The sequence below is a fragment of the Ambystoma mexicanum genome, chromosome 6q (assembly GCF_040938575.1).
Source record: "Ambystoma mexicanum isolate Mex_15411 chromosome 6q, UKY_AmexF1_1, whole genome shotgun sequence".
NCBI classification, from domain to species: Eukaryota; Metazoa; Chordata; class Amphibia; order Caudata; family Ambystomatidae; genus Ambystoma; species Ambystoma mexicanum.
This window is the reverse complement of record NC_090937.1, coordinates 682,146,686-682,173,247: the sequence shown is the minus strand read 5'-3', so window position 1 is coordinate 682,173,247 and position 26,562 is coordinate 682,146,686. Positions and strand designations below refer to the sequence as shown.

General features: G+C 43.8%; 1 protein-coding gene across 3 annotated transcripts in view; it reads left to right on the top strand.

Moving 5' to 3' along the window:
• MGAT4D (MGAT4 family member D) overlaps positions 1-26,562 on the top strand; it is an 877,674-nt gene that overhangs the window by 242,259 nt on the left and 608,853 nt on the right. For all 3 annotated transcript variants that reach the window (XM_069631175.1, XM_069631174.1, XM_069631176.1), the window contains exon 2: positions 8,903-9,064. In XM_069631175.1, coding sequence (XP_069487276.1) covers positions 8,903-9,064 — 162 coding nt within the window. The remainder of the gene's footprint in view (positions 1-8,902; positions 9,065-26,562) is intronic.

Below are 26,562 nucleotides of genomic sequence, written 5' to 3'. Positions count from 1 at the left end.
CAGGTCGGAAGTATTAGGTTCCAGTCTGGGCTTGGCAGATGGAAGAGCGCAATAACGGATGGCTGTGATTATCCGCTGATATGGGAGGGTGTGGTAGGTCTAAAGAGAAGAATGACGTGGCATCTGTTAACAGTGCGTTTAGCAGGCCTTAAGAACTGCCCCGAACTGCATAGAAACTAAACATTTTTCATTTTAAAAATGTGTGTTTTTCTGGTGACGTGATTTTTCTTTATGAAATGTACACATGGTATGACTTATGCTGTTGACAATTTGTTGCACCAGGGATTTGGATGTAAATATGATCACCGGGTGTGCTTATATGCAGTATTGTCCTATTCCCAGGGAGTTCTCCTCAGTCAAACAATGGACACATAAATCTTATAGTACCTATTTCTGGCCTCCCTCTAATGTCTGTTTTTGAAAACTCTCTGATTCATGGTGTGCCTGGAGTGCTGCACTCACCTACTGGCTACATAATACGAACAGTTCCCTTTCTACATGCGGGTAAAAAATGAGCCCTTCACAAGGCTGTTCAAATGGCTGTTTGCTGTGCGATGATCTGTTTGATTTTCCGATTATTATTGGGTTTCAGATTATATTGAAGAGGGGAATCAGATTTGCTGGTATTGGATTATTTTAGTTTTTAAAAAAATGGATAGAACCTCATTGTTATGGAATGTGGCTCTATTTTCAGAGTCATCATTGCTAGCAAATCTTGGTGTGGTCATCTCAAGTGATTCTTCACAGTACATGATTAACGATTTACTACGCAAAGCTGTGGGGCTCATTATCAATGTGTGTTATTCCCCCAGGAAGGACCACATATGTAACTTTAGCCCCGTCTGAGCTTTTCAACATTTTTCTTGTGGCGATAATAAGACACATGAATGGGCCATCCTTAAAAACAGGCAGTGCCCTGGGCAGCAAAACAAAAAGGCGGCACCCCATTCCCCCCTGCGCACCCCTGGTCATGCTGGTGGGGCATCCCATGTTTCAATAGACGCGGCAGGTGCACTATTGTTAAATGCGCTCTGCTCCTGAGAGGCTCCCTGTTGGCCCCCCCCAGATAAAATTTGGCACCACCTGGTGACTGGAACAGTGGGCAGAGAATGTATATTCTCGTGAGCTGTTCCAGCCACCTGATTTGGCCAATGGCCCTTCCCCGGGTATGAATGGTGTTTTCAAATCTTTCTCTTTGGGATTATTTGTGAACAAAGAGTTGGATGGGGAGGATTAGTTGCATATGTTAATTGTAGACCAATTTTTTATGATTAACACATGGAGATCATTATTGACCTCCTCAGCCAATCAGAGTGCGTTCAATAATAAGAAATATTAACTTATGTCAATAGAACAGGAAATGTGGAGGATTGAGGCTCCTGACTGATGTCATCGGGGTGGGGTGGGTGTGGTAACACATTTTAGCACAAAAAGGTGCCAGCTTTCTGAACATTCTGCTTTTAGAAGCAGACCTGGAACTAGAAAACCTTTCTCTGTATTCAAAAAACAGCACTGCAAGTTTCACGTAAGCTTTCTTTCTTTAAGACAGGTCATCACTAGAAGTAGCCGTTTTTCGCTGCAGCATCCAATTTACTGCAACAAAGATAAAGCTGAAACATGGGAAATGCTTTTAATTGAGTAATCATATACTTTTACATTACACTTAATACATCTTAAAACCGTTCCAGTTCAACCAAGTCTGCAATTGGAATGCTTACCTTCTGATGACAATCTTGTTATTAAAATACTTTAAAATAAACCACATTTAATTTACTAGACTCATTTCGTCCATCTAATGTACTCACTATTAAATTAACGATTTATCTTCTCCAAAACTCAATATATGAACTACTGTTACAAGGTTTTTATGACTTGGCAAAACCATTTGCCCTATTTTTTGTTCCTGTTTCTTTTTCCAGAAAAGTCATTTTATGTTATTCACATCTTATTTAGGGGACTTCATTTTGCAATCCCTTATGTTATTTGTAGTGTATTCACATACTCCCCCCCCCCCATCCTGCCTGTCCATCTTCCCTCCCGTCTCCCCTTCTGAAGTCTCCATCCTACTATCCAAAGCCCATCCCACGTCCGGCCATCTGACCCTCTCCCTTCCCTTCTTATCCCTAAGATTTACCCTCTTCTTATCCCCTACCTCACCTCCTTTTCAACATCTGTCTCTCCTCGGCTACTTTTCCCTCTGCTTTCAAGCATGCTACGATCACCCCTATCCTGAAGAAACCTGCTGATCCTCTTCTCACCTCTAACTTTAGACCCATCTCTCTTTTCCCATTCCTCTCCAAGCTTCTCGGGCGCCTTGCCTACTCTCAGCTCTCATCCTTTGTCACTAACTCCTCTCTCCTACCACCCTACCAATCAGGCTTCTGTCCCAAACATTCCACAGAAACTGCTCTCACCTCTATTCTCAACTCCCTTCTCTCTGCTCACCACGCCAAACAATCCTCTATCCTTATTCTCCTCGACCTCTCTGCAGCCTTTGACACTGTCGATTATCCCCTCCTCATTCACACTCTTTTCCTTTGGCTTCAAAGGCTCTGTCCTCAACTAGCTATCCTCTTACCTCTTACCTCTTCCCGCTCCTTTACTGTCTCCTGGGGTGGCCGGTCCTCTACTACCTATCCTTTTGAATACGGCGTACCCCAAGGGTCGATACTTGGTCCTTTCCTCTTCTCTCTTTAACCTCCCTCATTGCCCCCGTTATCTCCTCGTTTGGCATCTCCCACCACTTCTGTGCCGACGACACTCAACTCTTTCTCTCTTTCTCCTCCTTCTCATCTGACCTTCACCAAAAACTCTCCTCCTGCCTTACTGCCATTAAGAACTGGATGTCTTCCCGATTTCTCTCTTAACACTGACAAAACCAAAGTTGTATTCTTTCCCTCTAACTCTCTTCCCTGTCCCTCTCCTCCCCCATTCATTCACTTTCCTCTCTCCAATCTTCCTATCTCACTTCAAGCTCGTAACCTAGAGGTTCTCTTTGACTCCTCTCTCTCCTTCTCCCAACATATTTCCCTCACTTCCCTCACCTGTCGCAACCACCTCTTCAATATTCGCGAAATCTGTCCTTCTCTCACTTTCCGCGCTACTAAACACTTAATCTCCTCCCTCATCTTCTCCCGCCTCTTCTACTGCTCATCCCTACTCTTTGGACTTCCTACTTCTCATCTTGCCCCTCTTAAATCCGTCTACCACTCTGCTGTTCATACCCTCTGTCTACTTAGCACCCGTGACTCCATTTCTACCTCTCTCTCTTCCCCTGGGTGGCTTCCTTTTCACTCCCAACTTAAATTTCAATTTCTCTGCCTTGTCTTCAAATCTCTCCATGGTCTCGCTCCCCCTTATCTCTCCTCCTTTCTCTCCTTCTATGCTCCCTCCCGTTCCCTTCGGTACGCTGACCATTTCCTTCTCACTGTACCTCCCTCCCCTTGTGCCTCCTCCCGTTTCTGCTCCTTCCAACTCCTAGCACCTCAACACTGGAACTCCCTTCCTCTTGCTATCCGCTCTACCCCCACCTTCACCTCATTCTGCACTTCCCTTACATCTCTTCTCCTCCATTCTCCTCCCTGAAACACCTCCCCCCTCCTGCTCTCCCCCCTCCTTATTCTTTCCCCTATTCCCCCCTCTCCAAACTCCCCCCCTCTCACCCTCCCCCTTCCCTCCTCCTACCATTCTTCACCATTCCCCTCCTATCGACTCCCTCTCCCCTTCCCTACCTATCCCCTTCAGTTAATTACTCTTTTCACTGTTTTGTTGATTGATTCATAATTTATTTGCTTCAACTGTTATATTGTTTGTTTATGTATTATGTTGTTCAATTGTACAGCGCTTTGGCGTAAGGTGCTTAATAAATCAATTAATACAAATAAATGAAACTTTTGATGTGTAATTTTTATGCGAGCCTAAAAGCAATGAAAGGCTTTTGATGTCACAACTGGCAAGAAACCACTTGATAGTTCTATATAGCACCCTCATTTTTGCCCTATTTTTAGTTCCTGTTTCTTTTTCTAGAAAAGTCATTTTATGTTATTCAGATTGTATTTAGTGGCCTTCATTTTGCAATCACTTATGTTATTTGTAGTGTATTCACATTATAAATGAAACTTTTGATGTGTAATTTCTATGCGAGCCTGAAAGCAATGAAAGGTTTTTGATGTCACACCTTGCAAGAAACCACTTGATGGTTATATATACCACCCTAAAGACTGAGTTTCTTTCTAAATTTACAAATTGTGATAAATCCAATTGAGTCATCACACATTCCCCTGTGGGAACCTCCTCCCATGTGGCCAGGGGATGGCAACTGCTACCTGATCCTCACCCTGGGGTTGGTTATATGAGGGAGGATTATATGGGAGGAGACAAGTACCAAGGAGATTCTATGACTTCATTGGAGGAGTCGCAGTGTTCCCACCTTAACAAGAGAAAAAACCTAAACCCCAAGACCTCAATGGCCTATTGTCCGATAACGATTCCCTCCTGTAGAGGAAGTCAAGAAACCTTTTCTCTACATCATTCTAGTTAGGCCCCCACATTTCACCCAAACACCCATAACTCTCACATAACATATTTTGATATTGATGTGCATTTTTGTCAAATCGGTGAGAAAGGTCATCCAGGAGTTAAATTACAAAGAAATGTATGGACTTCAACTCCCATAACCAATCAAATAGTGAGATGAGAAGAAGGGCAAGGGAGTTTATGCAAAGGGACAGGAGCTTGAAGTACAACGTGCGGACTAGGTGTTTTTCCAAACCTGCAATGAGCGTTACATTTAAAAATGGCAACCATACTATGGAGGAGAAGAGTGCAGAAATCACTGGAGAAGGAAACGGTAGCGGGGTGGAAGCTCCTGGAGGCTGGACCACTTGATGGGACAGCAGTCTTCAACCCAAGCCATGAGGAAAAGCTGGCAGGTGATCACAGAGCTGCATTGGATGGCAGAGAAGTGTCCTGACACTCCAAACTGGAAGACTGGTGGATAAGCCATACTGCAGAGGTGTGAGCAGCATTGGAGATGCTGGAAGAAAACAGATGAGTCTGCCCAAAGCAGCTGGGGACCCCAGGGTATTCCGACAAGCATGCCAACAAGTGATTGAATGGTACAAGATTGCTAATACAGGAAATATACAAAGTCAACGTTTGTTTGAATACAGCCAATCATATACAGATGCATGGGATGCCAATGTGGGGGAGTCGTTTGAGCAAGTACATTTGAGCAAATATTACCAAAGGCAGCTAAACCAAGTACCACATGGTATATGCTGAAGTGGTATCCAAGAACTGTGAAACACATAATGAATCCTGGCAGGCGAGCGTACCAGGCTTTTTAAATTGCACAAAGATTCCTGGCAGGTGAGTACACCAGGCAGCTGGAAATTGTATGAATATTCCTGGCAGGGGAGTATACCAGGTAATCTGCAAAGATATAGGAACCGTTTCAGAAAGACTATAAAAAAACTTTTTGGTAGAACAAGAACTTTGTGAGTCCGGTGAAGACACAAAAAAACTGTTAGCTAAAGCGACATTTTGCAATCGATCCAGGGGAAGGGACCACATTCTGGATGCAAGGGTCTTTACCCTGGCGAACATTCTTGTTGGAGTAATTCATACCACACAATATATTAAGTGCCTTCACTGGACCCTGGTCCCAGTCATCAATGGCAGTGTAATGTAATTATACTTGTGCTAACTATGGTCTGGAGGCATCTAGGCACTATGGAAGACAGGCAGAAAAGACCCTTGTTAGAGCAGGAAGAAGCAAAAGCTTCAAGACAATGTTTGAGCTTTTCAGAAACCAAGATGATCGCTAATTTCAGGGAGCTGGAGCGAAAGAGCTTTCCACAGAGAAGGTGCGAGTACCGAAAAAGAGCAGCCTCCAGCCCAAGCTCTGTCAGCTAGCGACCCTCAAGTTCTGTGAAGCAAAGCGTCACGGCCTGGTGGGCATATAAAAAGCCAGTTAGATTGGAGATAATCGGCACCAGATTGATGAATTGCACGCTGCACAATGCAAAGGTTCTTAAATTTAATGCAGCTACTTGCAGGTAGACAGTGGAGCTGTTGCAACACATAAGAAGACTCTGAGAGTTTGGTGGCACCCAAGGCCAAGCCAGCTGCAGAGTTTTGATGAAGCTGCAGGCACTGAATCAGAAACAGCGGCTGACCAAGTTAGATTCCATTGCAGTAATCAAGAGATCCCATAATGGATGCCGTCACTAAATTGGTCTCGGCTCAATTGTAAGAAAAGGCTACGTTAGCTTCAAGATCTTCAGCTTAAGAAAGCCTATATTACACACTGATGTAATTTGAGCTTCTCTAGTTCCTGATGGTAGAAGTTTAATTACAAGACTATTTACTAGGATTCGGACAGGGACCGAAAGAATCCGGCCAATACTAGACATTTTCAAAACACCAGAATTGTAATATTGTGCTTTTACTAAAGTTCTAGTCATTGCCCTTTAATTAGTGCTGAATGCAATGGGATTGACAGGACTGAGTAACTTGCTTTCTATGAGCTAAATCATTTATCTAAAAAATGGCTGTGAAAACGGACTGGTATTGCAATTATCACTCTTGGTCAGGAATTAACACGTTGGTGATTAAAAGATGGGAGATGTTACCTATTGTTGCATTAATAGTTATAATGCTACTGAATACATACGTGATTTATGATTTATGTAAGGTGTTAATTTATTATACTGTAAACATAGTTTCATTTGTATAAAGTGTGTTTTGGCTAGATCACAGTAGGATGCAACTTTTCGACTTGATATCATTGTGTGCCCAACCCAAACATGAGCTTTTCAACAATATTATTCTCATATAGCCTTCGCGAGAAACTTTTGAGCCATACAAATGAACCACTGACGCGCACACGTGACTGCACTATTCCTTACCCTGCTTGTGTTCCCCGCTTCAGACGGTTTGCAGTTCTTTTGAGTGAACTTTTACATATAAATCTTAAATGCCTATGCGTGGCATTAGACAAGATATTATAAAGGTTCGATTGGCACAAATGAAAGCCTTCAACACAAGTTGCAGAGAAAGTTGTGGTGGGTGGTGTTGGTTGTCAAATTATACAGCATACTTAAGAGTCCATATATTTGCAAATATAAAATGACAACATCTCTGCATTTATTCTAAAGCACTTACTCTCCTGCTGGCTTTGGGTGACTGAGAGCCTGGAAGTTGAGCATAACTTCTATATGAATGGCACTTACTAAAACCAAAAAAAAGCCTTTGGCAATGCAGCACAACAAGTAAAAGCTACATTCTGAAGTGCTGCCACCACATGCAACATCCAACATGTTAAATCACCAAAAGTGAACATTTCATGATGTAGGCTTTTAAAATGCCAAACAAACAAACCCAAAAAAGTGGGAACCTCAACAATCACTGGTACCTTGAGGTAGAAACATATAATAATATACAGAAAATGGTACCAGGAGGTCAGGAAACACTATAGAAAGAGGGCAAATGGATGCATGGATCAAATTGTCATTTTCATTTTATTTAGAATTATATAAAACACAATATTTGGAAAACATTTAGATCATTATAAAAAACATTTTACTAATCAGACATTCAAAATCATTCATTCAAATTATTTGCACATCTAAACGTTATATAAATATACTAAAGTGCCATAAGAAATGTCATTTATTTCATTGGTACATTTCTTTTCATTATGAACATAATAATTCAGAAAAACGCAAATAACAAAATTGTGGTTCATTCCAGAAAAATATATCGACTATTGGTGCCTAAACAAATCGTTCTTCTTTACGAAAAAGCTTCCCAGTTGGTAAATAGTTTCGACTTGACGGATAGTGTGTGTCTTCATCAGGATTGGATGAACATTTAACGAATATTTCTGCAAACCCCATTTGGTTCGCCCAGTGGCTAGTATTCCAGCAGCCTCTGGTCAAGGTCTGATACTGAACTTCCTTCTTTAAAGATGAGTGTCTTCCACTCTAAAGTCAGTCCATTGTTATGCCGTACCCCTTAGATACGAACAGTACACAGCTTTCACGACTCGCCGCCTGTCTTTGTACAACGACGGTCTTAACATAGTCTGTCACCGAGGAAGTTTGCATATGGCGGATGCAAACATCCTCGGTGACAGACTATGTTAAGACCGTCGTTGTACAAAGACAGGCGGCGAGTCGTGAAAGCTGTGTACTGTTCGTATCTAAGGGGTACGGCATAACAATGGACTGACTTTAGAGTGGAAGACACTCATCTTTAAAGAAGGAAGTTCAGTATCAGACCTTGACCAGAGGCTGCTGGAATACTAGCCACTGGGCGAACCAAATGGGGTTTGCAGAAATATTCGTTAAATGTTCATCCAATCCTGATGAAGACACACACTATCCGTCAAGTCGAAACTATTTACCAACTGGGAAGCTTTTTCGTAAAGAAGAACGATTTGTTTAGGCACCAATAGTCGATATATTTTTCTGGAATGAACCACAATTTTGTTGTTTGCGTTTTTCTGAATTATTATGTTCATAATGAAAAGAAATGTACCAATGAAATAAATGACATTTCTTATGGCACTTTAGTATATTTATATAACGTTTAGATGTGCAAATAATTTGAATGAATGTTTTTGAATGTCTGATTAGTAAAATGTTTTTTATAATGATCTAAATGTTTTCCAAATATTGTGTTTTATATAATTCTAAATAAAATGAAAATGACAATTTGATCCATGCATCCATTTGCCCTCTTTCTATAGGCTTTTAAAATGCCAGCTAGTCGTACAAAGTACAGGTTTTAAAAGTACAGATCATCCAGATCTGCAGGATGATAAGTGACTTAGAAAAATAAATGTTTGATGTGAAAAAACCGAAATTTAATGCATTTTCAAAATTTTGTATTTCAGGAAATGGAATAGATGAGTATCAAAAAGATTTCCTGGATCTCCGGCAGAGGCTATTGACTGCAGAACAAGAAAACCTTAAAAAGTCCAGAGAGTTGAGTACCGTCCTTGATGAGATCAAACGTTCGCTAGCCGAGCGGAGGAATGGCACCAGCAATCACACAGGTGTGTTTGTTTCTAATTAGTGGCACCATAATGTGAGTTCTTAAAATAAAGCTATGGTTTGCTGAGAGTTGTGCTTTTTCAAACTTGCTATCCTTATTGCACCTTTTACAGTGATTTAAGACTACTTCGTTTCGTTTGACATTTGCAGTAGAAAAGAGCAGCACCCTCTCATTGTTACTGAAAATCGTGGTCCACCTCACAATAACTGTTAGGCCGAATTCGAGGAGTAGACTTCTTTTCTTAACCGTAGCCCAGCATATCCTCCACATAAGTCCACCGATCCGTATGGTGGTCCTGTTTGCAGGATGAGGGTGCAATGCATAAAATAAGCAGTGTCCCATAGCAATTTGCTATGCAATTATGTACGTTTGCTAATGAAATTGACACTTGTGTAGCACAGCTAGCCATTTAAATTACCCTTTTCAATGAAAGCACAGCTCACCCTATGTAAAGACTGGAGGGGGGGGTCTGTACTTCCGCTCTCTATATGATTGAAGAGAGGCACAGAGGACCCCAGCCAAGATTCTGTATTGTGGTAGAAATGGACGAGCAATCAAGGCCTAGCTTCTCAGGAGGTGATGCAGGCTGGTTCTTAAGTACAGTGCAGTCCCCAAGCACCCACAAAGGAAAGTTCGCACACTGTATCGGTTAAAACACAGTCTTTATATAATTAATAGTCAAGGTTATATACAATATCACGATAACACACTTTGTACTCGGTTATATATAATGGCAAATATACAGTTCTACGTGGTACCACAATTACTATTAGATCCCTTTAAAGTGCCCAACTGTAGGGTTAAATGGCACACAAATCAGTTTTAAAGAAAACCAACTATAGAGGTAAGAGTGAAGGAGTTGGTAAGAACAATTGGCAGAAATACTGGTCACTACCATTAAACAGTTCTGTGTGGAGAACCTGTAGAATAAAGCTACAAGCCTAGTCCATATATTGTTCACAAGAGCCTTCCCAATGGTTCTGCAACCCCAAAGTACCTGGCATTGTAGCGTTCCTCATCGGGGAATCGACGGCCCTTCTTGAGTGTCCTCCCTTTAAGGCAGGAGTCACGGGTCGCTGAACGTCTGACGGAGAACAGGGTGAGCTACGACGGTGAAGTGGCAGCTTCGTTCCTAGCGGTGCTCAGCGGTGACCGAGCGTAGACGTCCTGCAAGGAAGAGGCGTGCAGGGCACCTCGGTGTCGATAGTTCTGGACCGCAAAGAGTTTGAAGAACTGTGGCCCTGCAAGGGCGTTGAGCCGTCGGAGTCTCTGTGGTCTTTGGGTGGCGGGAAACCCACCAGTGGATGCTCCTCGGCGTGTTGATGGTCAGGCCTTCTCCAGCGGGATAAGATGGCAGCGATGCGGACGAGAGCGTCCTTGGATTCGAAAGTTCTTAGGCAAACGGGAGCACGGCGGCTCCGGTCAGCTACGCCGGTCGTCGACAGTGGCGGACAACAGTCTGGGCGCTTTTCCTTGGGATTCCGCGGCAGTCCCTGTCTCGGGTCGGCAGCCTGTTGTAGGTCTGTCTGCTAGGGAGCTTTGGCAAAGATCAGCTGGTGCACGATGGTCCCTTGTAGCTCGGGAAGAGGGCCCCTTATCAGGTCCTCAATGGATCAGTCCTTGAAGACAAAGCAGCTTTCTGATTGAGGAAGAAGGGAAACCGCAATTCTTCTCGTCCAGCAGGGCTTCAAGATCAAGCTTCAGTTTCACTCCAGTTACTCGTCGTAGTGGACTTCAGCTTCTGAACACAAATTCTAGCAGTGAGAGGCCCCCAGATATACTAGTTGGTCTCCCATTCATTCTGCTGGGTCACACTCGGGCAACCAATCGGTCAGAAGGGCATTCATGCAGGCAGGCAGCCAATCAGGTGCATAGTGCATTCAGGCCATTCACTCCTCTCCAGACACTCACAACAAGTTATGTGTATTGGGACAAGTACCCAGACATTCAACACTCTACACTGCATTCATACCAGTTTCGGGCAGGGCTGTCTGTCATTGTGTCAAACACCAGAGACTAGACATCCACAACACAGAATGCATATTCGTCACACACTCCATTCACCCAGGTCCCACCCACAGGGTGTAACCACAACATACAGTCACTGGGAAGGCTCCAGCCAGTCTGGCCTGGACTTCACAACAGCACCATATATGGAACTTCCACCCAACAGCCGGTCAGGGGGAAGGGACAGAGTCAGGGCTTCCTGTGACTTTGGGAAAACAAGGTAACGGGCAATAGAAAGCAAGAGGCCACAGGGGCCATCTTGTTTCCCATCAGGAATCAACTGATTCCAAGGGCAGGGCCTGGGTTTCCCAAAATGGAGGATACTCCGAGCACCTGCCAAATTCAGCATGGAGCTGCCACCAGCCCATACCCTGCACTTTGGGCCACACTCAGGTGCCCAAAAACATACACTAGGGGCACAGGGTTGTATTGTACCCCCACCCATGAGTGCCATAAGGTTATCCCATGGGTCTGTACACCAAACCAAAAGAGACATCTGCACCGCCAGGAGTCCCACCTGGACTCTTGCGTGGAAAACACGACAGAACACACAATAAAAAGCAGTGAAGCACAAGGTTACGGAGGCCCTGTCCCTCTGATGCATTTCCAGCATCACACCCTGCATTACACCCTTTCCTTCAGGGCTCTCTCCACCCTATTTTCTATTTTTGCTACAATTTCAAAGGAGCTAATGGGAAGAGTGCAGCAGTAGTCCTCTCCGTGCCAAAGGCCTGTGTGTAGGATTGCTAAGCAAGAAAAGTTATTTTTCAAATAATTGCACAAACCAGAAGTAATCGGGGTGATACTTTTATAGAGCTATCTACATGTGGCAAAGACCAGTCTTTGGTAACCTGATTTATTTAAAAGACAGTCCTGCAATTCCATTCATAAAAATGTAAGTTGTTAGATAATGCATGATTACAGTATAGCACTGTAAAACAGTGTTATTTAGTAAACTTTAGGCTAGTGTATCTAAAGCTCACAGTGTCAACTACATTTAATTTTGTTGGGGAAGATGCTTCATATTGACAAGAAAATACTTTTGAAAATGTACATGATCACACGGCCAAATATCTTAAACCTAGTTTTGTTATGAGCTGGTTGCATACATCTGTGCAGCCTGTGCTCAACCCTTGAGCTGATCCCAAACTACTTGACATTCTCTCTTATCAACCTGTTGTTTTATACCAGTTAGCCTGAAAGTGAAATGGCCGTAAAGTCCAATATTCCAGCAAGTCTGCTGAGTTCTCTGCCTGCTAACACATCCACTCTGCTACGTCTCTTACTTTCTTTCCTCTTACACAAACAATAATAATAATACACAAATCTAACTAAATGTTTGTGCAAAGTAGTGACTGATGGTTCCATCCAGTCTGTATACCTACAATACCATAAACTGTAGTTGGCCTTCAGAGCTCGCTTTGCTGTATGATTAGGATTGCATTATTTATTAGCAACTGTTGGACAGCGCTGGACAATGTGTATGCAATCAGAATGTGCAAGAAATGTTGGCATTTCATGCAGGCCCCCGTGCAGCCTTCACCCTGTCCTGATGTGCCACACCTCAATCCCCCTTACGTGGGCACCTCCAGGTCCTGAAAATAGTGAGTTCCAATCGCGGACATATGTGTAGGGAAGCATGTATTGCGCAAAGCCGGGTTCCGTTAAAGTAAAGTGGCTTAAAGTGCTAATAGTGATAAATGCTGCTTTAATGGTTGTTGTGAAGGTCCGAAATTTAAGGCGGACAACTTTTGTATGATTTCTCAAAATGTACCATTTTATTAAATTAGAACTTTCAACAAACGCCTCACTATACGTACTCTGATGAGGATTTCCCTGACTATCAAAAACTCAAGGAAACACAGTAAAAAAAGGAGATCTGTCCCTCACAATAAAATACACAAGAAGATATATGGCAATTCACAACAATATCAACAATTGTACTTCTAATATATTCACATTCTCTCTGTATAACCCGGGTGAACTCCCCTTCTCCAGGTTTCAGGTTAGATTCAGTTCCAATGTTCAACAAAAAAATAAAACAAGGACATCCCGGTTTGTAACAAAGTTCCAACTCAGTTCTTGGCTCCTTCACTTTGTCAAATGAACGTTCTGTTATCCAGTGTTCAATCAACAGAATGATGTCACTTCTTCCTTGAACAATGATTTCCACTTCACAAATTGCATCAATGGTGTTCTGAATCGAGATGGTTTGTCACAACTTTTAAACGTCAAAGAAGAAACACAGCTCCTTGTCAGTTTCAAAGAAACACAACTTCTGGCAATGTTAAGGAAATGCAACTTCTTGCGGACCCTTCGCAATGCTCTTTTTGTATCACCACAAATCACAGTTTGTATATTTGTCAGGATGACTTCACAGCACCTTTCCTTCTACCTGGTGTTAGGAAGGCAGGGTATCAACAGAAAGACACACAAGTGACCACAGTTCAAGGGTGTTTATTGAACTTCAGTTGGGTTTCAAAAACAGCTATCTAATCCTAAATCTAAAGATGGGAGCAAGCTACGACCATCAAATAATAATAGTGCAGTCCTAGTGGTGTCTTGTAAAAATGAAAGTGCCTATACTAATAAACCTATTGCCAATCCTTACCTCTAAATACAAGTAGTGTGGGAAACAATGTTATGCAAAAGAGAAGTGTTCAAGAAATGATATGTCAGGATATTCAAGCTGTTGGCTTCCCTTCGCTATGTTTTCAGCACGGGATAAGACGGCACACTCTAGCTTAGCACAGTCTCTGGCTTCTCTAGTGTTAGGAAAGATTTCGTAATTGTAGGTAATTTTCCTTCCATGTGGCAACCCCTAAACTTTTTGCTGTTGTTTTTCACCTTGTTCTTGACTTTGCCAGAGAAGTGCAGCCTTCTGCTGCACTCCTCTGGGCTTTCGCTCCTTTTCTTATGGGGAAACTGACATGCCCTTAAGACAGTCAGTACCGGGGAACGCTGTTTCCCGTAGTTTCTTTTATCATGTTGCGGCTTTCGTGCAACATGACACAAGAGGGCACTGTAAGCTAAGTTACAGCTCTCTTGGGTCTCTAGCCTTCTACAGGCCCTAGATACTCGTTTAGGATTGTATTTGATCGGTGCAAGTAATTCAGGGACGGGAATGGTGGCAGCGATCGTTTCTTTGTATTTTGAGCTCCTTTTGGCGTTCTAAGCACGTTTTCTGCGCTTAACCCAAAATGGTGGCCTGGCTCCCAAAATGGCCAGACCACGAGGCTCCTTTGTCCTGTCCGCTGACCGTCTTGCTCCCTTCACCTTCCCCAGGTCGAGCCGACCCGGGGCCTTCCTTATTTGGGCATGTACTTTCCCGCGAAACACGGATGCTTTCGCGGGCTTCTACATGTCTTTTGTGTGCCTCCAGGGTGTGGGCTGGGATGTCTGGTCCCAATACACATCCTGGGTGCCAGAGAGTCTAGGGTGGTGTGAATGCCTGGGACCACCGTGGTCCGTGATTGGTCCACGAATGGTGTGAGTGTTGATGAGCGGATCTCCTATTGGGTCCCCTCCGTTTTGGCGCGAAGGGAACCGTGGATAAGAGGGGGCTGGAAACACCACTACCATGTCGATCTCCTGAGTTCTCACGAACGAAGGAATACAGGAGCAAACAAGAGGCTGGACGAGGAATCGCTGGTGACCCGCTGAAGGACTCCTCCTTTGCACTGCTGTCGCCTTGTGAAACCCTTTTCACCTTTGATCGAACCAGAAGGCCTGTACTGGTACTTCGACCTTTGGAATAGCGGGAACAGCTATTCTCGGCATCTTCATCATCTCCTGCCAGTAAGCCTTCGGAAGCGTCTCTGGGCCATCCAGCTGACTGACCAGCTTACACGGGAGTCTTGCTCTGTAACCGCCGCCAGGTTGTGTTGTATTTCGAGTCCTTGTCACTCTCACACGCTTCGTACACTTGGCGTTCCCAGGTCGGAAGTGAGTAGTGTACATTTGGCTCAGATACACACGGCCGCTCCGTTGCCCTGCTGTGGTGACAAAACTGTGCAGGTTTCTTCGATTGGGACGTCTTTTTACTCAACACGACGACGAGGCGTTCCCTGCTCTTCTGAACCTGCCAGCTGCTGAAACTGACGCGGAGAAGCCTGGGTCTGCTTGCATCGGGGACCGGTGAGTAGCATAGCTAGGATCTGGTCACCCTCCTGCAGGAGCCCATTGCTTTTCCCCGCTGTGTAAAACAGCACCCTTTTGCTGTACTCGCGCTCTGCTTCTGCCCACTGTGGAGGCTGCGCTTGAGTCGCGGAACTTGTTCTCCTTCATTTGTGCACTGAACTGAACTGCCTGATTTCCTTAGAAGAGACTCTCCTTTTGCCCGTTGGCACCAGCGTGTGCAGGTACTTTTGAGCACAAGGCTCCACTCTTCGCAGGGCTCGGACTTCCATCTAGTTAGGTGCCTCTGAAGGCGAACTGAGTCTAAAGCATTGTATCGCACTGCCTGTTTTCCTTCCCTTGCAGGTGGACTACACATTTTGTGCATATAACGCTTGCGACTGTCGTATTTGTATATATATTGTGTTGATATGGTATGTGTTGGTTTACTATCGTTATATTGTGATTTTCTCGCTACGGTCATTGTTTTAAAGGCCTTAAAATAAATGTGTATATATTTTTTATATAACACCTGTTTGGAGTAGTTTGTAAGTGATCTTGCTTTGTGTGCTCATTGCGGACTTTCAGTCACCCTCACCCCTCTTGAGACCTAGTCTTGACCGCCGCGATCGCTACCTTGATTGGTCTGGCTTGTAACTTCAGTTGGGTTTCAAAAACAGCTATCTAATCCTAAATCTAAAGATGGGAGCAAGCTACGACCATCAAATAATAATAGTGCAGTCCTAGTGGTGTCTTGTAAAAATGAAACTGCCTATACTAATAAACCTATTGCCAATCCTTACCTCTAAATACAAGTAGTGTGGGAAACAATGTTATGCAAAAGAGAAGTGTTCAAGAAATGATATGTCAGGATATTCAAGCTGTTGGCTTCCCTTCGCTACGTTTTCAGCACGGGATAAGACGGCACACTCTAGCTTAGCACAGTCTCTGGCTTCTCTAGCATGAGGGTGCAGCTCAAACCTTCAACATCATGGCCTTCTGTGCCAAAGTCTCTTTACCATTCAAAATCTCTTCTTTCAGGGGGCCTGATGAAATAGACAAATAATAAAGTTCCTTTCCTTCCAGGATTCTCCTACGTACCCTTTTCTCATGTGATTTACTGTTCACCTTGGATCCTCCTGCGCCGGGCTCAATCCACTTTAATACAAAGTTTGTATTTTCACAATTTCCACATATCCAATTTCTCGATTCACCCAGGATCACCCTCTGTCGGGCTCAGATGAGTTCTAGCACAAAATCTCCAATCAGTCTCCCTCTGCCAGGCTCAGACCAATTTATATTTTGTAGCACAAACTTGCGTTAACATAAATCTTTTAATTGATCTCCCTCCATCGGGCTCGGAACAACTTTGTCTACTTTGCCATCAACTTTCTTTATTGTATCAACATCGAAGACTTTTGATTGTGGACAGGATTTTACTTGGCCTGTTGCAGGACCACTTCGATTCACAATCCTCTGCCACTCTTTCACTTTTGTCAACTCTCAGCGGGACACCTTACAGAGACCTTCAATTGAGTCTGAATGCAGTGCCAGAACACTCTCTCAAAGGTATTGTATATCTTGGTTTCAAAGTTCAATCGCGCATCTGCAATTCAACTTTACTCACGTTGGTTATCACACGCATTTCATAAAATGTTCGTTCCAGTGCTTGCCATTCAATATTGCTGCTGTCAACCTTAGCTTCAACACAGACTTGTCTTGTATCTGTCTGCCCAGCTCACCGGCTGTGTTGACTTCACTGATGCTGCTTTTTTTGTTGGAGCCAAGTACCATGGCAGCTTGCGATTCTCCCTGTCTTGATTATCGACGCAGATGGGCCCCGGGTACCTCTGACACACAATGCAGGATTCCTCAGCCTGGTTTCCTGGTCTTACACTTTCTATTCTCGAGGCTTCATGAAAATAATGGTTCCTTGTCAAAAAGGTCAAGGTAGCATCCCTCCTTGTGATCCTCTTTGGCTTCGCCATCTTTCTCCTCATGTTAAACTGCCATCTTGGAACTGCTGTTTCCTCGTGTGCTTTTCCCCACTCAGAGTGTGCTTTTGTGCTCTGCCTTTTATCCATGTGGGGAAGTGTAATGGAAGTCAGGTGTGCGTGGTGGTCAGTAATTGCCTGAAACTGCCTGACCATTGTATTGGGACACGTCAGGTATATGGCTTGGGTGTTAGTCCGTTTCCTCTCTTTGCGAGCTATCCATGAGAAAGTGTTTGTGTTGTGAAGTGGGGGCTGAGTTCCTAAGTATTCTACCTGGTAGGATGGGGTACAGGTGTTACAGGGAAGGGGATACTGTGCCTCACCATCCTGTGTCCCACTCCCACTCTGCAAAGACCCCTCACCCAGGTGATCCTCCCACACTGGTCCACCCCCAGGAACTGGATCCAAAAGCGATGGCCATGTCTAGGCCACCTGGATGACAGATTCCCAAAGACTAGTGGGTGAGATACCTTCTGGTTTCTCATACTCGGTTAACATCTGCCAGGGTTCACCATGCGGGTCTACTTGCCGGTCCGATAGTGTTCCACATTCAACCTTGCTTTTGAAGTTTTAGATCTGACAACCAAATGTATTACCACTGCTTCAACAGTTTGTGACTTTGTGATTGTTTTTTTCTGATAAATTGCTAATAATCTTCACACTAGTGCTCCTCAACACCTTTATGTAGGCAAGGCACTCTTCCTCTGAACATTCAACTTTTAGAAGGGCAGCCTATTTGCCACTCTTGTCTTTCTGCCACACAAACACTAAACAAAATGTCCTCAAGACTGTAATTCTACCTTTCCTCCTTGTAGCTTTGGGAATGTGAGTTATACCAACTTTTAGGGAACAATTACAATCAGCAAGCCTCACCTTCTTACAACCTTGCATTCACCTCTTCACGTCCTGCCGATCAAAGCAGCTCAATGGTATGCCTTGTTGTTAGTCTCTCTTGGCATAGGACAATGCTTGTTTCACTCTTGGCTTGGGCATTGCTTGTTCCCTCAAATGCACAATTACCAATGTTCAGTCACTTAACTTCGGTGCTACATTATTTTCAACTGCTTCACAGTTGAGTTTTCGGTAAACTTTTTGCTCAGAATCGTTTTTAAGCACCCGCACCCAGACTTTAATCTGTTTTCATGGGTTTTAGTGTTCAATTAACATGGTTTGGAGTATTTTACTCTTACCTGAGTTCTATTCAAGAGGTTCACTCATGCGCGAATGCTACTTTTGGAACTTCCCATTGTCCAACAATTAACAGTCGGTTTAACACTGCTTTTACTCGCACAGGAGTGATTCTGCTGGGAGATGCCTGCCTTTGTTTGCACAAGGGATCAGAACACTTGGCAACACTCACCAGCTTCTGTCTCACTCCCTTCACATGCTGCAGGACTTGAATTGCTTCTGGCTTTGTTTGGACACACACATACACTTCCTCAGTGAAGTTATCTTTGTTCTCACTACGCAGTCATGGAGCTCCTCTCGCTCCTGGGACCCTTTGCCGGTACACCAACTCTCAGCCGCGGTCTTCGGCAGGCTTCCTGCTGCGCAATCTCTGCAATCGGGCTCACATGGGGAAAGGCCGTCGCATTTCAAGCTTTCCGCTGCACAACCTCTGCACTTCAGATTTAGGTGGAACAGGACCCTCTCGGGACAGGCAGCTGGAATCTGTTTGGTCAAAGTTCCGGCACCCCTTCTTTCCACCAACTTCTGCTTAGTTTGCCAACACTGTGCTCTCCTTCTATGCTGCTATTGCTGCCACTACTCCAGCCACATCTCAATCGAATGGCCTGCACCTGAGGGGGGCATTTAAACCTCTATGCTCCCTCAGGTGGGGGTCGTTATGCCGACTACTACTGCAACATTGCTCTTGAGCCCTCTTCCTCATCTCAGTAATTGGGGAATTATGGGACTTAGTCCCTAAAAACAAAATTAGGTTTTCTTATCTCTTCTACTTGGCAATATGCCATTAGAAATGTGGGATTGCAGAGAAAGTTAAACAAGGGAGTTTCCCAGTCTTCCTGACGTGTCCCTCGCCCATGTGATCCTCCCGCAGAACACCACCCTCCGGGCCGGGTTCAGGAAGCATCTGTCCTTCCCTGGCCACATGAGAAGGGTGACAGGCCAGGTTTTGGGAGGTTGGGGGATTCATTGCTGATTGATCAGTGTGCATGGCTGGAATGATGCTCCTGGACCTACAACACGTGGGCTTGAGGGTTGTTAGTGATCCTGTCCTCCCCCGAATGTAGTATTTAATGCTATATTGAAAACCATTGATCTCAATGACGGGCAAGGGCCATCTTGTCCACCTGCAGCTGACAATCTGCCTGCCTCAACACTGTAATACGTTCTATAAATCAGGTTATGACTTTCCCTTAACATTGTGAACTTTTTGTATGTATGGAACATCTGAACCTCTTGCAGAGCAAATTATGGGTCAAACATACAACATACAACATACAATATACAGGAGACTGCCCTGTGCAACACCAGCTGGACCCAACTGCACAGAGGCTTGCACTAAAAAAAAATTCAGAGCCTCTTTTATCATATCTATTTATTTGTGTCCATTCATGCAGATAACCTTTTTATATTTACTGACGGTCATCTCAGTAATGTCCTATTTCAATGGTACACAAAATGCTGTATTGTTGCTTATTTGATTTATTGGGTACAAGTAATTTTTGGTAACACTAAAAAATATGACTACAAAATTGCTAGTGTTTGTTGGCTAATCACGAAAATATTCTTTAGCAATTTCTGCTAATTGATTTCTGAAAATTAATGTATGCCTTGGGGTGGCACATAAGTTCAAGGAGCTTGCAGTCTGGCCTAACATTTGCCCCCTGGTGTACACAATGCAGAAGACTGTGGTCACCATTCCACCAAAGTGGTTACTGTGTGTGCATTGCTAGCATGGACCTTAAAGGGCCCATCACTAGTATACATGTTTGTAATCCACCCCCCTCCCTCCTTCACTTGCCTCAGGATTTCTATTTTTATTCTGAGTTATGGTCTCAATTTCACTCTATGCTTTACCTCAAGATTCAGCGAATGCTCAACCAAACTGCATCCCTTTTGCGAACAAGAGAGGTGCCCTGGGTAGCAACTGCCATTCCCAGATCAAATGATGGGTCAAGGGAACATACCACATACATTTACGTAAGGGCTGAAGACTCTCTCTCTCATTCTATCAGTTAGTTGGGGAGAATCACTTTGTGCCATCCTACCAAGATACTTTCTTGTTCTCGCAGCTCATTTGGGGCACAGTTGCTTATTTTGCTTCTCTATTGGGCTCTGTGCCGTCCTGCCGAGGCTAACTCCTTCTCTTGTCTTGCTGCTCTCTTTTGGTGTGCTTCTCAGCCCTGGCGTTCTCTCTCTCTCTCTAATTTCTCTCCACACTTTCTTTGGCGTGGCTAAGCTCTGTGGGCCTGCTCTGCCTCCTCTATGATTGGTTGTTCTAGTTATACTCTCCAAGTGGGATGTTTTCACTTGTCTCTGCTCAATCTTTACAGAAGATTGGGCATACCCAGGGTCAGAAGCTAAGTCTGCAATTAGTAAAGGGTGTAGATGGTAATCACAAAATCCAGCCCCTACATAGACTACAAGGGTGTTAATGCCTTGGGGGTGGGGTAGAGACACAAACACCTGTTGGAGTGTCTATTGTCAAAGGGGGAGTCACCTCCCGAGGGATCATGCTTATCCTGTCTCCTGGAGTGTGTTAAGTGCAGCAGATTCACCTCTGTAGTCCCAAAAGGGGTGGCTCGCCATTGGGGAGAGGTGACAATCTGCCTGGAATCGTCACAGCTGAGAAAAATAAAACACAAAGTACATAAGACAAAATGGAAAAGTGACTGCTTAATATAGACCAAGGGAGGGGTAATTATTGTGGGATAATGACCCCCCCACACACACACACTTTATGGCCCGAGGCAAGGCAGAGGGCCATAAATTGGAGAAGGGTCATAGTCCCAAGCGATAATGATCACTTCTGAGGTCTATAAGGATATTAGCAAATACTGCTAATAGGAATCTATGCTTTGGAGTTGTAAAGTAGAACATCAATAGTGAGTACAATACATACCCAAACCGTGTTGGTAAATTACATTTGCTTTTATTTTGTAATATTTAAAAAACAAGGGTGTATTTGCAAATTACTCATTTTAATTGAAAAATTGGTTGAACTGGAAAGGTTTAACATGAGCATTTATTAGGTGTAATGTAAAAAGAAACAAATTGTCTATAAGGAAGTTGAAGGTTTTGGCTTTCTCTTTGGTGTGGTAAATTGGGTGTTTTTAAGGGGAAAAAAATCATCCCAGCGAGGCAGTGTTTTGTTAAACAAAATCCTACCTTGAAGTTGCATTGATGTTTCCCTGCTTGCTTCTGAAGTAAGAATATTCAGAATGCTGTCAAAGTAGTTACTGCAACCTGAACATTCTCATTGTCTGAGAGATGATCAATATAGAACTTCCACAATATTCCCCAAAATCATTAAAAAAGACAGATGTGATCATTTTCCCATGATTCTGATAGAGCCAATCAGACCAGCAACGGATACCACCAGTTCAAGCAATCAGTAGTGCAGTACTGCAATTCATTACACATATTGAACAATTAATTAATTAAGCAATATGACCCTCACGGCGGGGGCTTCGCTCGGGCCTATAACTACGGGCCCCGGGGCATTATCTGAGTCGGTAATGCCCCCGCTGCGAGGGTCATATTGCTTTTAGTACCCCGGCCCGCATTATATGCGTGACCGGGGCACTAAAAGCATTTTTTTCTGTCCCGAAAAAGTGTTCCCAGCGCGTCCGCACTTGAAAAAAAAAGAAGCAGAAGGTAAGTGGGGTTGAGAGGGCGGGAGGGAGGGGAAGAAAAGAAAATAAGTACCTGCGTCCCTGCCAGGGGACGATGGAAGCCTCCAGCTGTGTGGAGGCGCAGAGTCTCCACACTGCTGGAAGCTGTCATCGTCCCCCACCAGGGACGCAGGAGCAAGAAGGCAAGTGGGGTGGGGTAGGGAGGAGGGAGGGAAGGGAAAAAAAAAAAAAAGCTTACCGGAGTCCCCAGCGGGGGGCTGAGGCAGCCTCTCGGACGTGGGGAGGCACGGAGCGGGGATGGCCCCGCTTGGAGCCTCCTCATTGGCTGAGGGGCTGCCATGCCCCCCCCGCCGAGGACAAGGCAGCTGGAGTCCCGGCCGAGAATCAAAGGATTCTCGGCCGGGTAAGGTACCGGCGAGAGCCAATCATAATGCGTGTTGCATTCTACTTGACTCTCGCCGGGTACTAAACTGTATTAATTCTTGTCTATAATTGCTTCTAAAAATGTAATGGTTCCTATCATTATTGATGCAGATTTTCCTTCCAGAATTCACTCCCATAGAGAATCGACCAATACCCAGTGTGTATTGCTCACAAATTTACTAAAGTATTTGACCCTTGACTCTGATAAACCTGGACATTTCAAAATAAAAAGGTAGAAGTTTTCTATAGGAGTATTCAACCAACAACATCTACAGAATCGCTCTTCTTTAGGAAGGCCCAATCTTATTCCAACAATTTGTCTTGTCAGGTAAAGGTTTACACGTAATCATATTTAAATCTCACTCACATTCCCAGGTGCTGTCTTCCATCAGATGAAAAGTACACCCTCATTTAGCAGTCTGTCACTACCGTGAGGGCCAAAGAAGAAAAAATGCCAGACCAGGTGGAAGCCATCGCTGTACAGATTAATGCATGTTTGGATCATTGTTGACGCCATGAAAACAAACGTTTTCTATGCAGTGTGATCCTAAAAAGAAGTACACCACTTTGTGAGTCTCTCTATAGATTGAAGGACTGGAACGTCAGAAACCAAGTGAAGATAGTTATGCATGATTGACAAAAAATAATTGTTGTTGTAGTTTGAGCCACACCACTTGCATGTTGGTGGTCCAGAGATAACTCCTAAAAGAGTGTTGTGAATTATGACACTGCGGCCTCTGCGCATCAGAGGGGTGCATTGTGTCACTGTGGCATTCGAAATAGACCATTGCACCTTATTCATTCACCAGCGTCGTGTCATTCCAAATATTTTGTTCATAGAAACACAGGAACAAGTGTACATTTTGATATTATTTTGTTAAGTACACACACTCTAGCAGCGTTTTGGGCTCTGTTCAGACAAGGGAACATGGGAAGGTAAACAACTATAGTTGGTATGTGACTTTTCCCCACAATAGTAAGAGTACAAGTTACACTATCTGAATATATTTGCAAAATACACTGCAGGGCTGTTTTCTTTTCTAGTAAGTGCACAGAAACTCTAAGAAAAGCAGCAAGATCTACTATTGTAAAAACCATCTTCAATAAAAAAGCGAGCTTCATGTTCAGTATGATCTCTGCATTTTTACTGTTTTCACTAAAATGTGCCTGGCCGCGGTCTTTGTGGTAGGATTAAATGGGTTTTATAATATTTTTTAATTTCGCAGCTTGCAGTGCCTCGAACTTGCAACTACAATGTTCCTGTAGGAAAGGCACTGTTCCATATCTATTGTGCTAGATTTTGAAGAGCTAATTGCACCAATGTAAAGATGGGACTTGGCAAGTTGTATGTGTTGTGTCCCTGACACTGCCAAGTACCATCTGAAGGGTCACAAAGTGTGTCGATACCAATGTGGGAGCTAGGGGCAGCACCTGATTCATCTGACTGTCCCCAAATGACATTCCTGGCTGTTTATCAGTCCATAATTCAACCAATTTGTTCAAGGAACTTATGCTTAGTGTTAAAATCGACTTCCTCCAGTTGACTACGGGATCCTTAAATTCACTGTTCTGGCCTCACTGTGCGCTTCCTGCAGTTTGCTTTGTGCACTTAGACTCAAGCGTCACAGTATGCAGCCTGTTGTCTGTAGGAAATTTCTTCAATCAGCACTTGGAATTCATGCCCCACGTCAAGTGTGTTTTGGAGTGTATAAGAGCTTATTAGCACCTCTTCTCTTCAAGATGCTTCCCATCTCTAGCTCCAAAATTACAAGTTCACTGTTCTTCGTTAACTTCTCTCTGGAAACATACACTGAGTATTTCAATATTTAGCTTTGCTTCACAAGTGATTCCTTCTCTTCAAGATTCTTCACCTCTCTCGAATAGTCTGGTACTTAATTCCTTCAGTCTTTTCGACCACTGCTTCGTGAGCTCTGCAAGCAATGCCAGTACCAAACAGCAATAGAGCAGGACGAAGCCCGGACATCAGTAGGCCAGAAGGAGAAACATAGCACATATCAGTGAATGAGATGTTAAGAATACTATACTTTAAGACAAACTACAAATAATTTGATGCCAGTCTTTTTCTATAATCTCACATTTCATAAGCCGTCTGAAAATTAAATTTGTAGGACGCAACTATCTGGAGAATTAATAATGGTTTCTCCAATTTATCAAATTTAGGGCCTATGCACTAGTGGTTGTAGGGCCACAGGAATATTTTGCTTGACAAGACAGTGCAGTTGTGAACGTCACATTTTATAACCCTCGTTTAGGGCTCGGAGGGGCTCTGGGTACCAAGGATTCTGACAGCGTGCATGGAGAGCTACCTGGAGATGGTATACATGGGTTTCCTCAGATCCGTTCCGCATGTCCTAGATCATTCTTCCTGTTACAACAGGAGGATATTGCACAACCCGTTATATAGCGCAGGAAAGGGCAGTGAGTCTGAACCCTCATCTGGTCCACCAGAGTAAACCGTCCTCCCTCTTGCAGCACTCATTGAACTGGGAAACGGAGGAAAAACCCTCAAGTGCTTTCACAAATGATCAGTTATTCACAAGTGAGCACTGTGCAGGCTATAAAGATGACTTTTGGGGGGAATAAAACAAACTCACCTGATGAAACCCCAGGACAGATAGCGAACAGGCACAGAGGGAGACCTTACACTAGAGCCACATGGCTGAACAGCAACATCCATCTAATTTCTAAATGTTAGGTGGGTGAGGATTTAAACCCTTGGTCACAGTCAGTCAGATCACAATCAGAGTCAATTACCAAGGGGGAGACATTACCTGTAACCAACTGAAAATCCTCTGGAGTTATGGACCTTGTTAGTTAACTGATCTGGATCACTAAAACCAACATTCCAAAGTCCTCTGTGTGGAGTCATAGACCAGGTTACTGACATGGAGGCAACATGAGGAAAGTCAGAACACAGGGGGACACCAAAGAGAATCGTTTGACTAATATCTCAGACAATGGCAGGAGCCAGAGAAGAATGAGCCAGAGAGCATGCAGAGGGCTAGACCACAGATGCATGGATGAGGCCAGACACATAGAAAAAACAGAGGGGACGTTGGCCTGTAGGTCAAGATTGCGCAGCCTGAATACATTTTAAGCAGGAGAGGAGGTTTGGGGGATGGTGACAAATACTTTCTGGCCGGAGTGTGTGAAAGATATGATCAGCCCAGGAGGGCAACTTATGGTTAAAGGGTGAGACTATCTGAACGTTCACACATACTCTAAGGCAGCTAGAGGAGCGAAGAACATGATGGTAGGCTAAAATCAAGACATGAGCTCATATACGATACTATCTCACTGAGACTGCAAAGCATAAAAGCGATTTGGGTGCTCTTTCCCTGAGAATGTATACTTGTTTTGGGAAACTAGAAAGAACCAGTGGTCTCTTAGGTTGGCTCTTGAATAATTTTGATTAACACCATCCTGACACTGTTAATCTAGTAATTTCTATTGCGTTTTAGTTGGAAAATAGTAAGCCTGATAGGTGCTCATGATCAATCATCCGGGCAGCTAATACAATGTGACGGGTCAGAATAAGGACCTGGACACGTTTCTTCCATTTCAAAAGGTTTTCTTTTTCATCATCTCTAAAATTATATAAACTCCTGTGTGTCCCGAAGCTATGGGGTTTCCCAACCTAACCAACATTACTTGGGTGCTTGTCAGTCATAGGTGAGTCCAAAAAGCAAGAGCTGTCCTCTATCCAAATCTGTTCTACTCATCCACTTCCACTATTCAAAAAGGTAACTAAGGCTCAGGAGAATGACTCCCTTCTCATGTGTTCTTTGTCTTAGCAAAGTCACTTCAATATTGAATCTTTAGTTGGTTCTTGGCAACCACCCTCAAAGGTTCATAGAGTTATAGGTTTGTTCTGCTTTCCTGGTCTTTGACAGAGTGCTTTTCCCTTCTGATACTCCTTCTCTCTCTGTCTTCTATCTTTGCAAGCATTACTCTTTCCTCTCTGAATGTCCACTCTCTTTCCTGGCTGGGGCAGTTTATTTCCCACTCTTCTCTATTACTGGAATGAGCTTGGCAGTTCCATTAATTATTCTAATTTATATTCTTCTCTTCAATGTTACTGGGATGAGTATGATTGTGTAATTACGATTCACACTTGG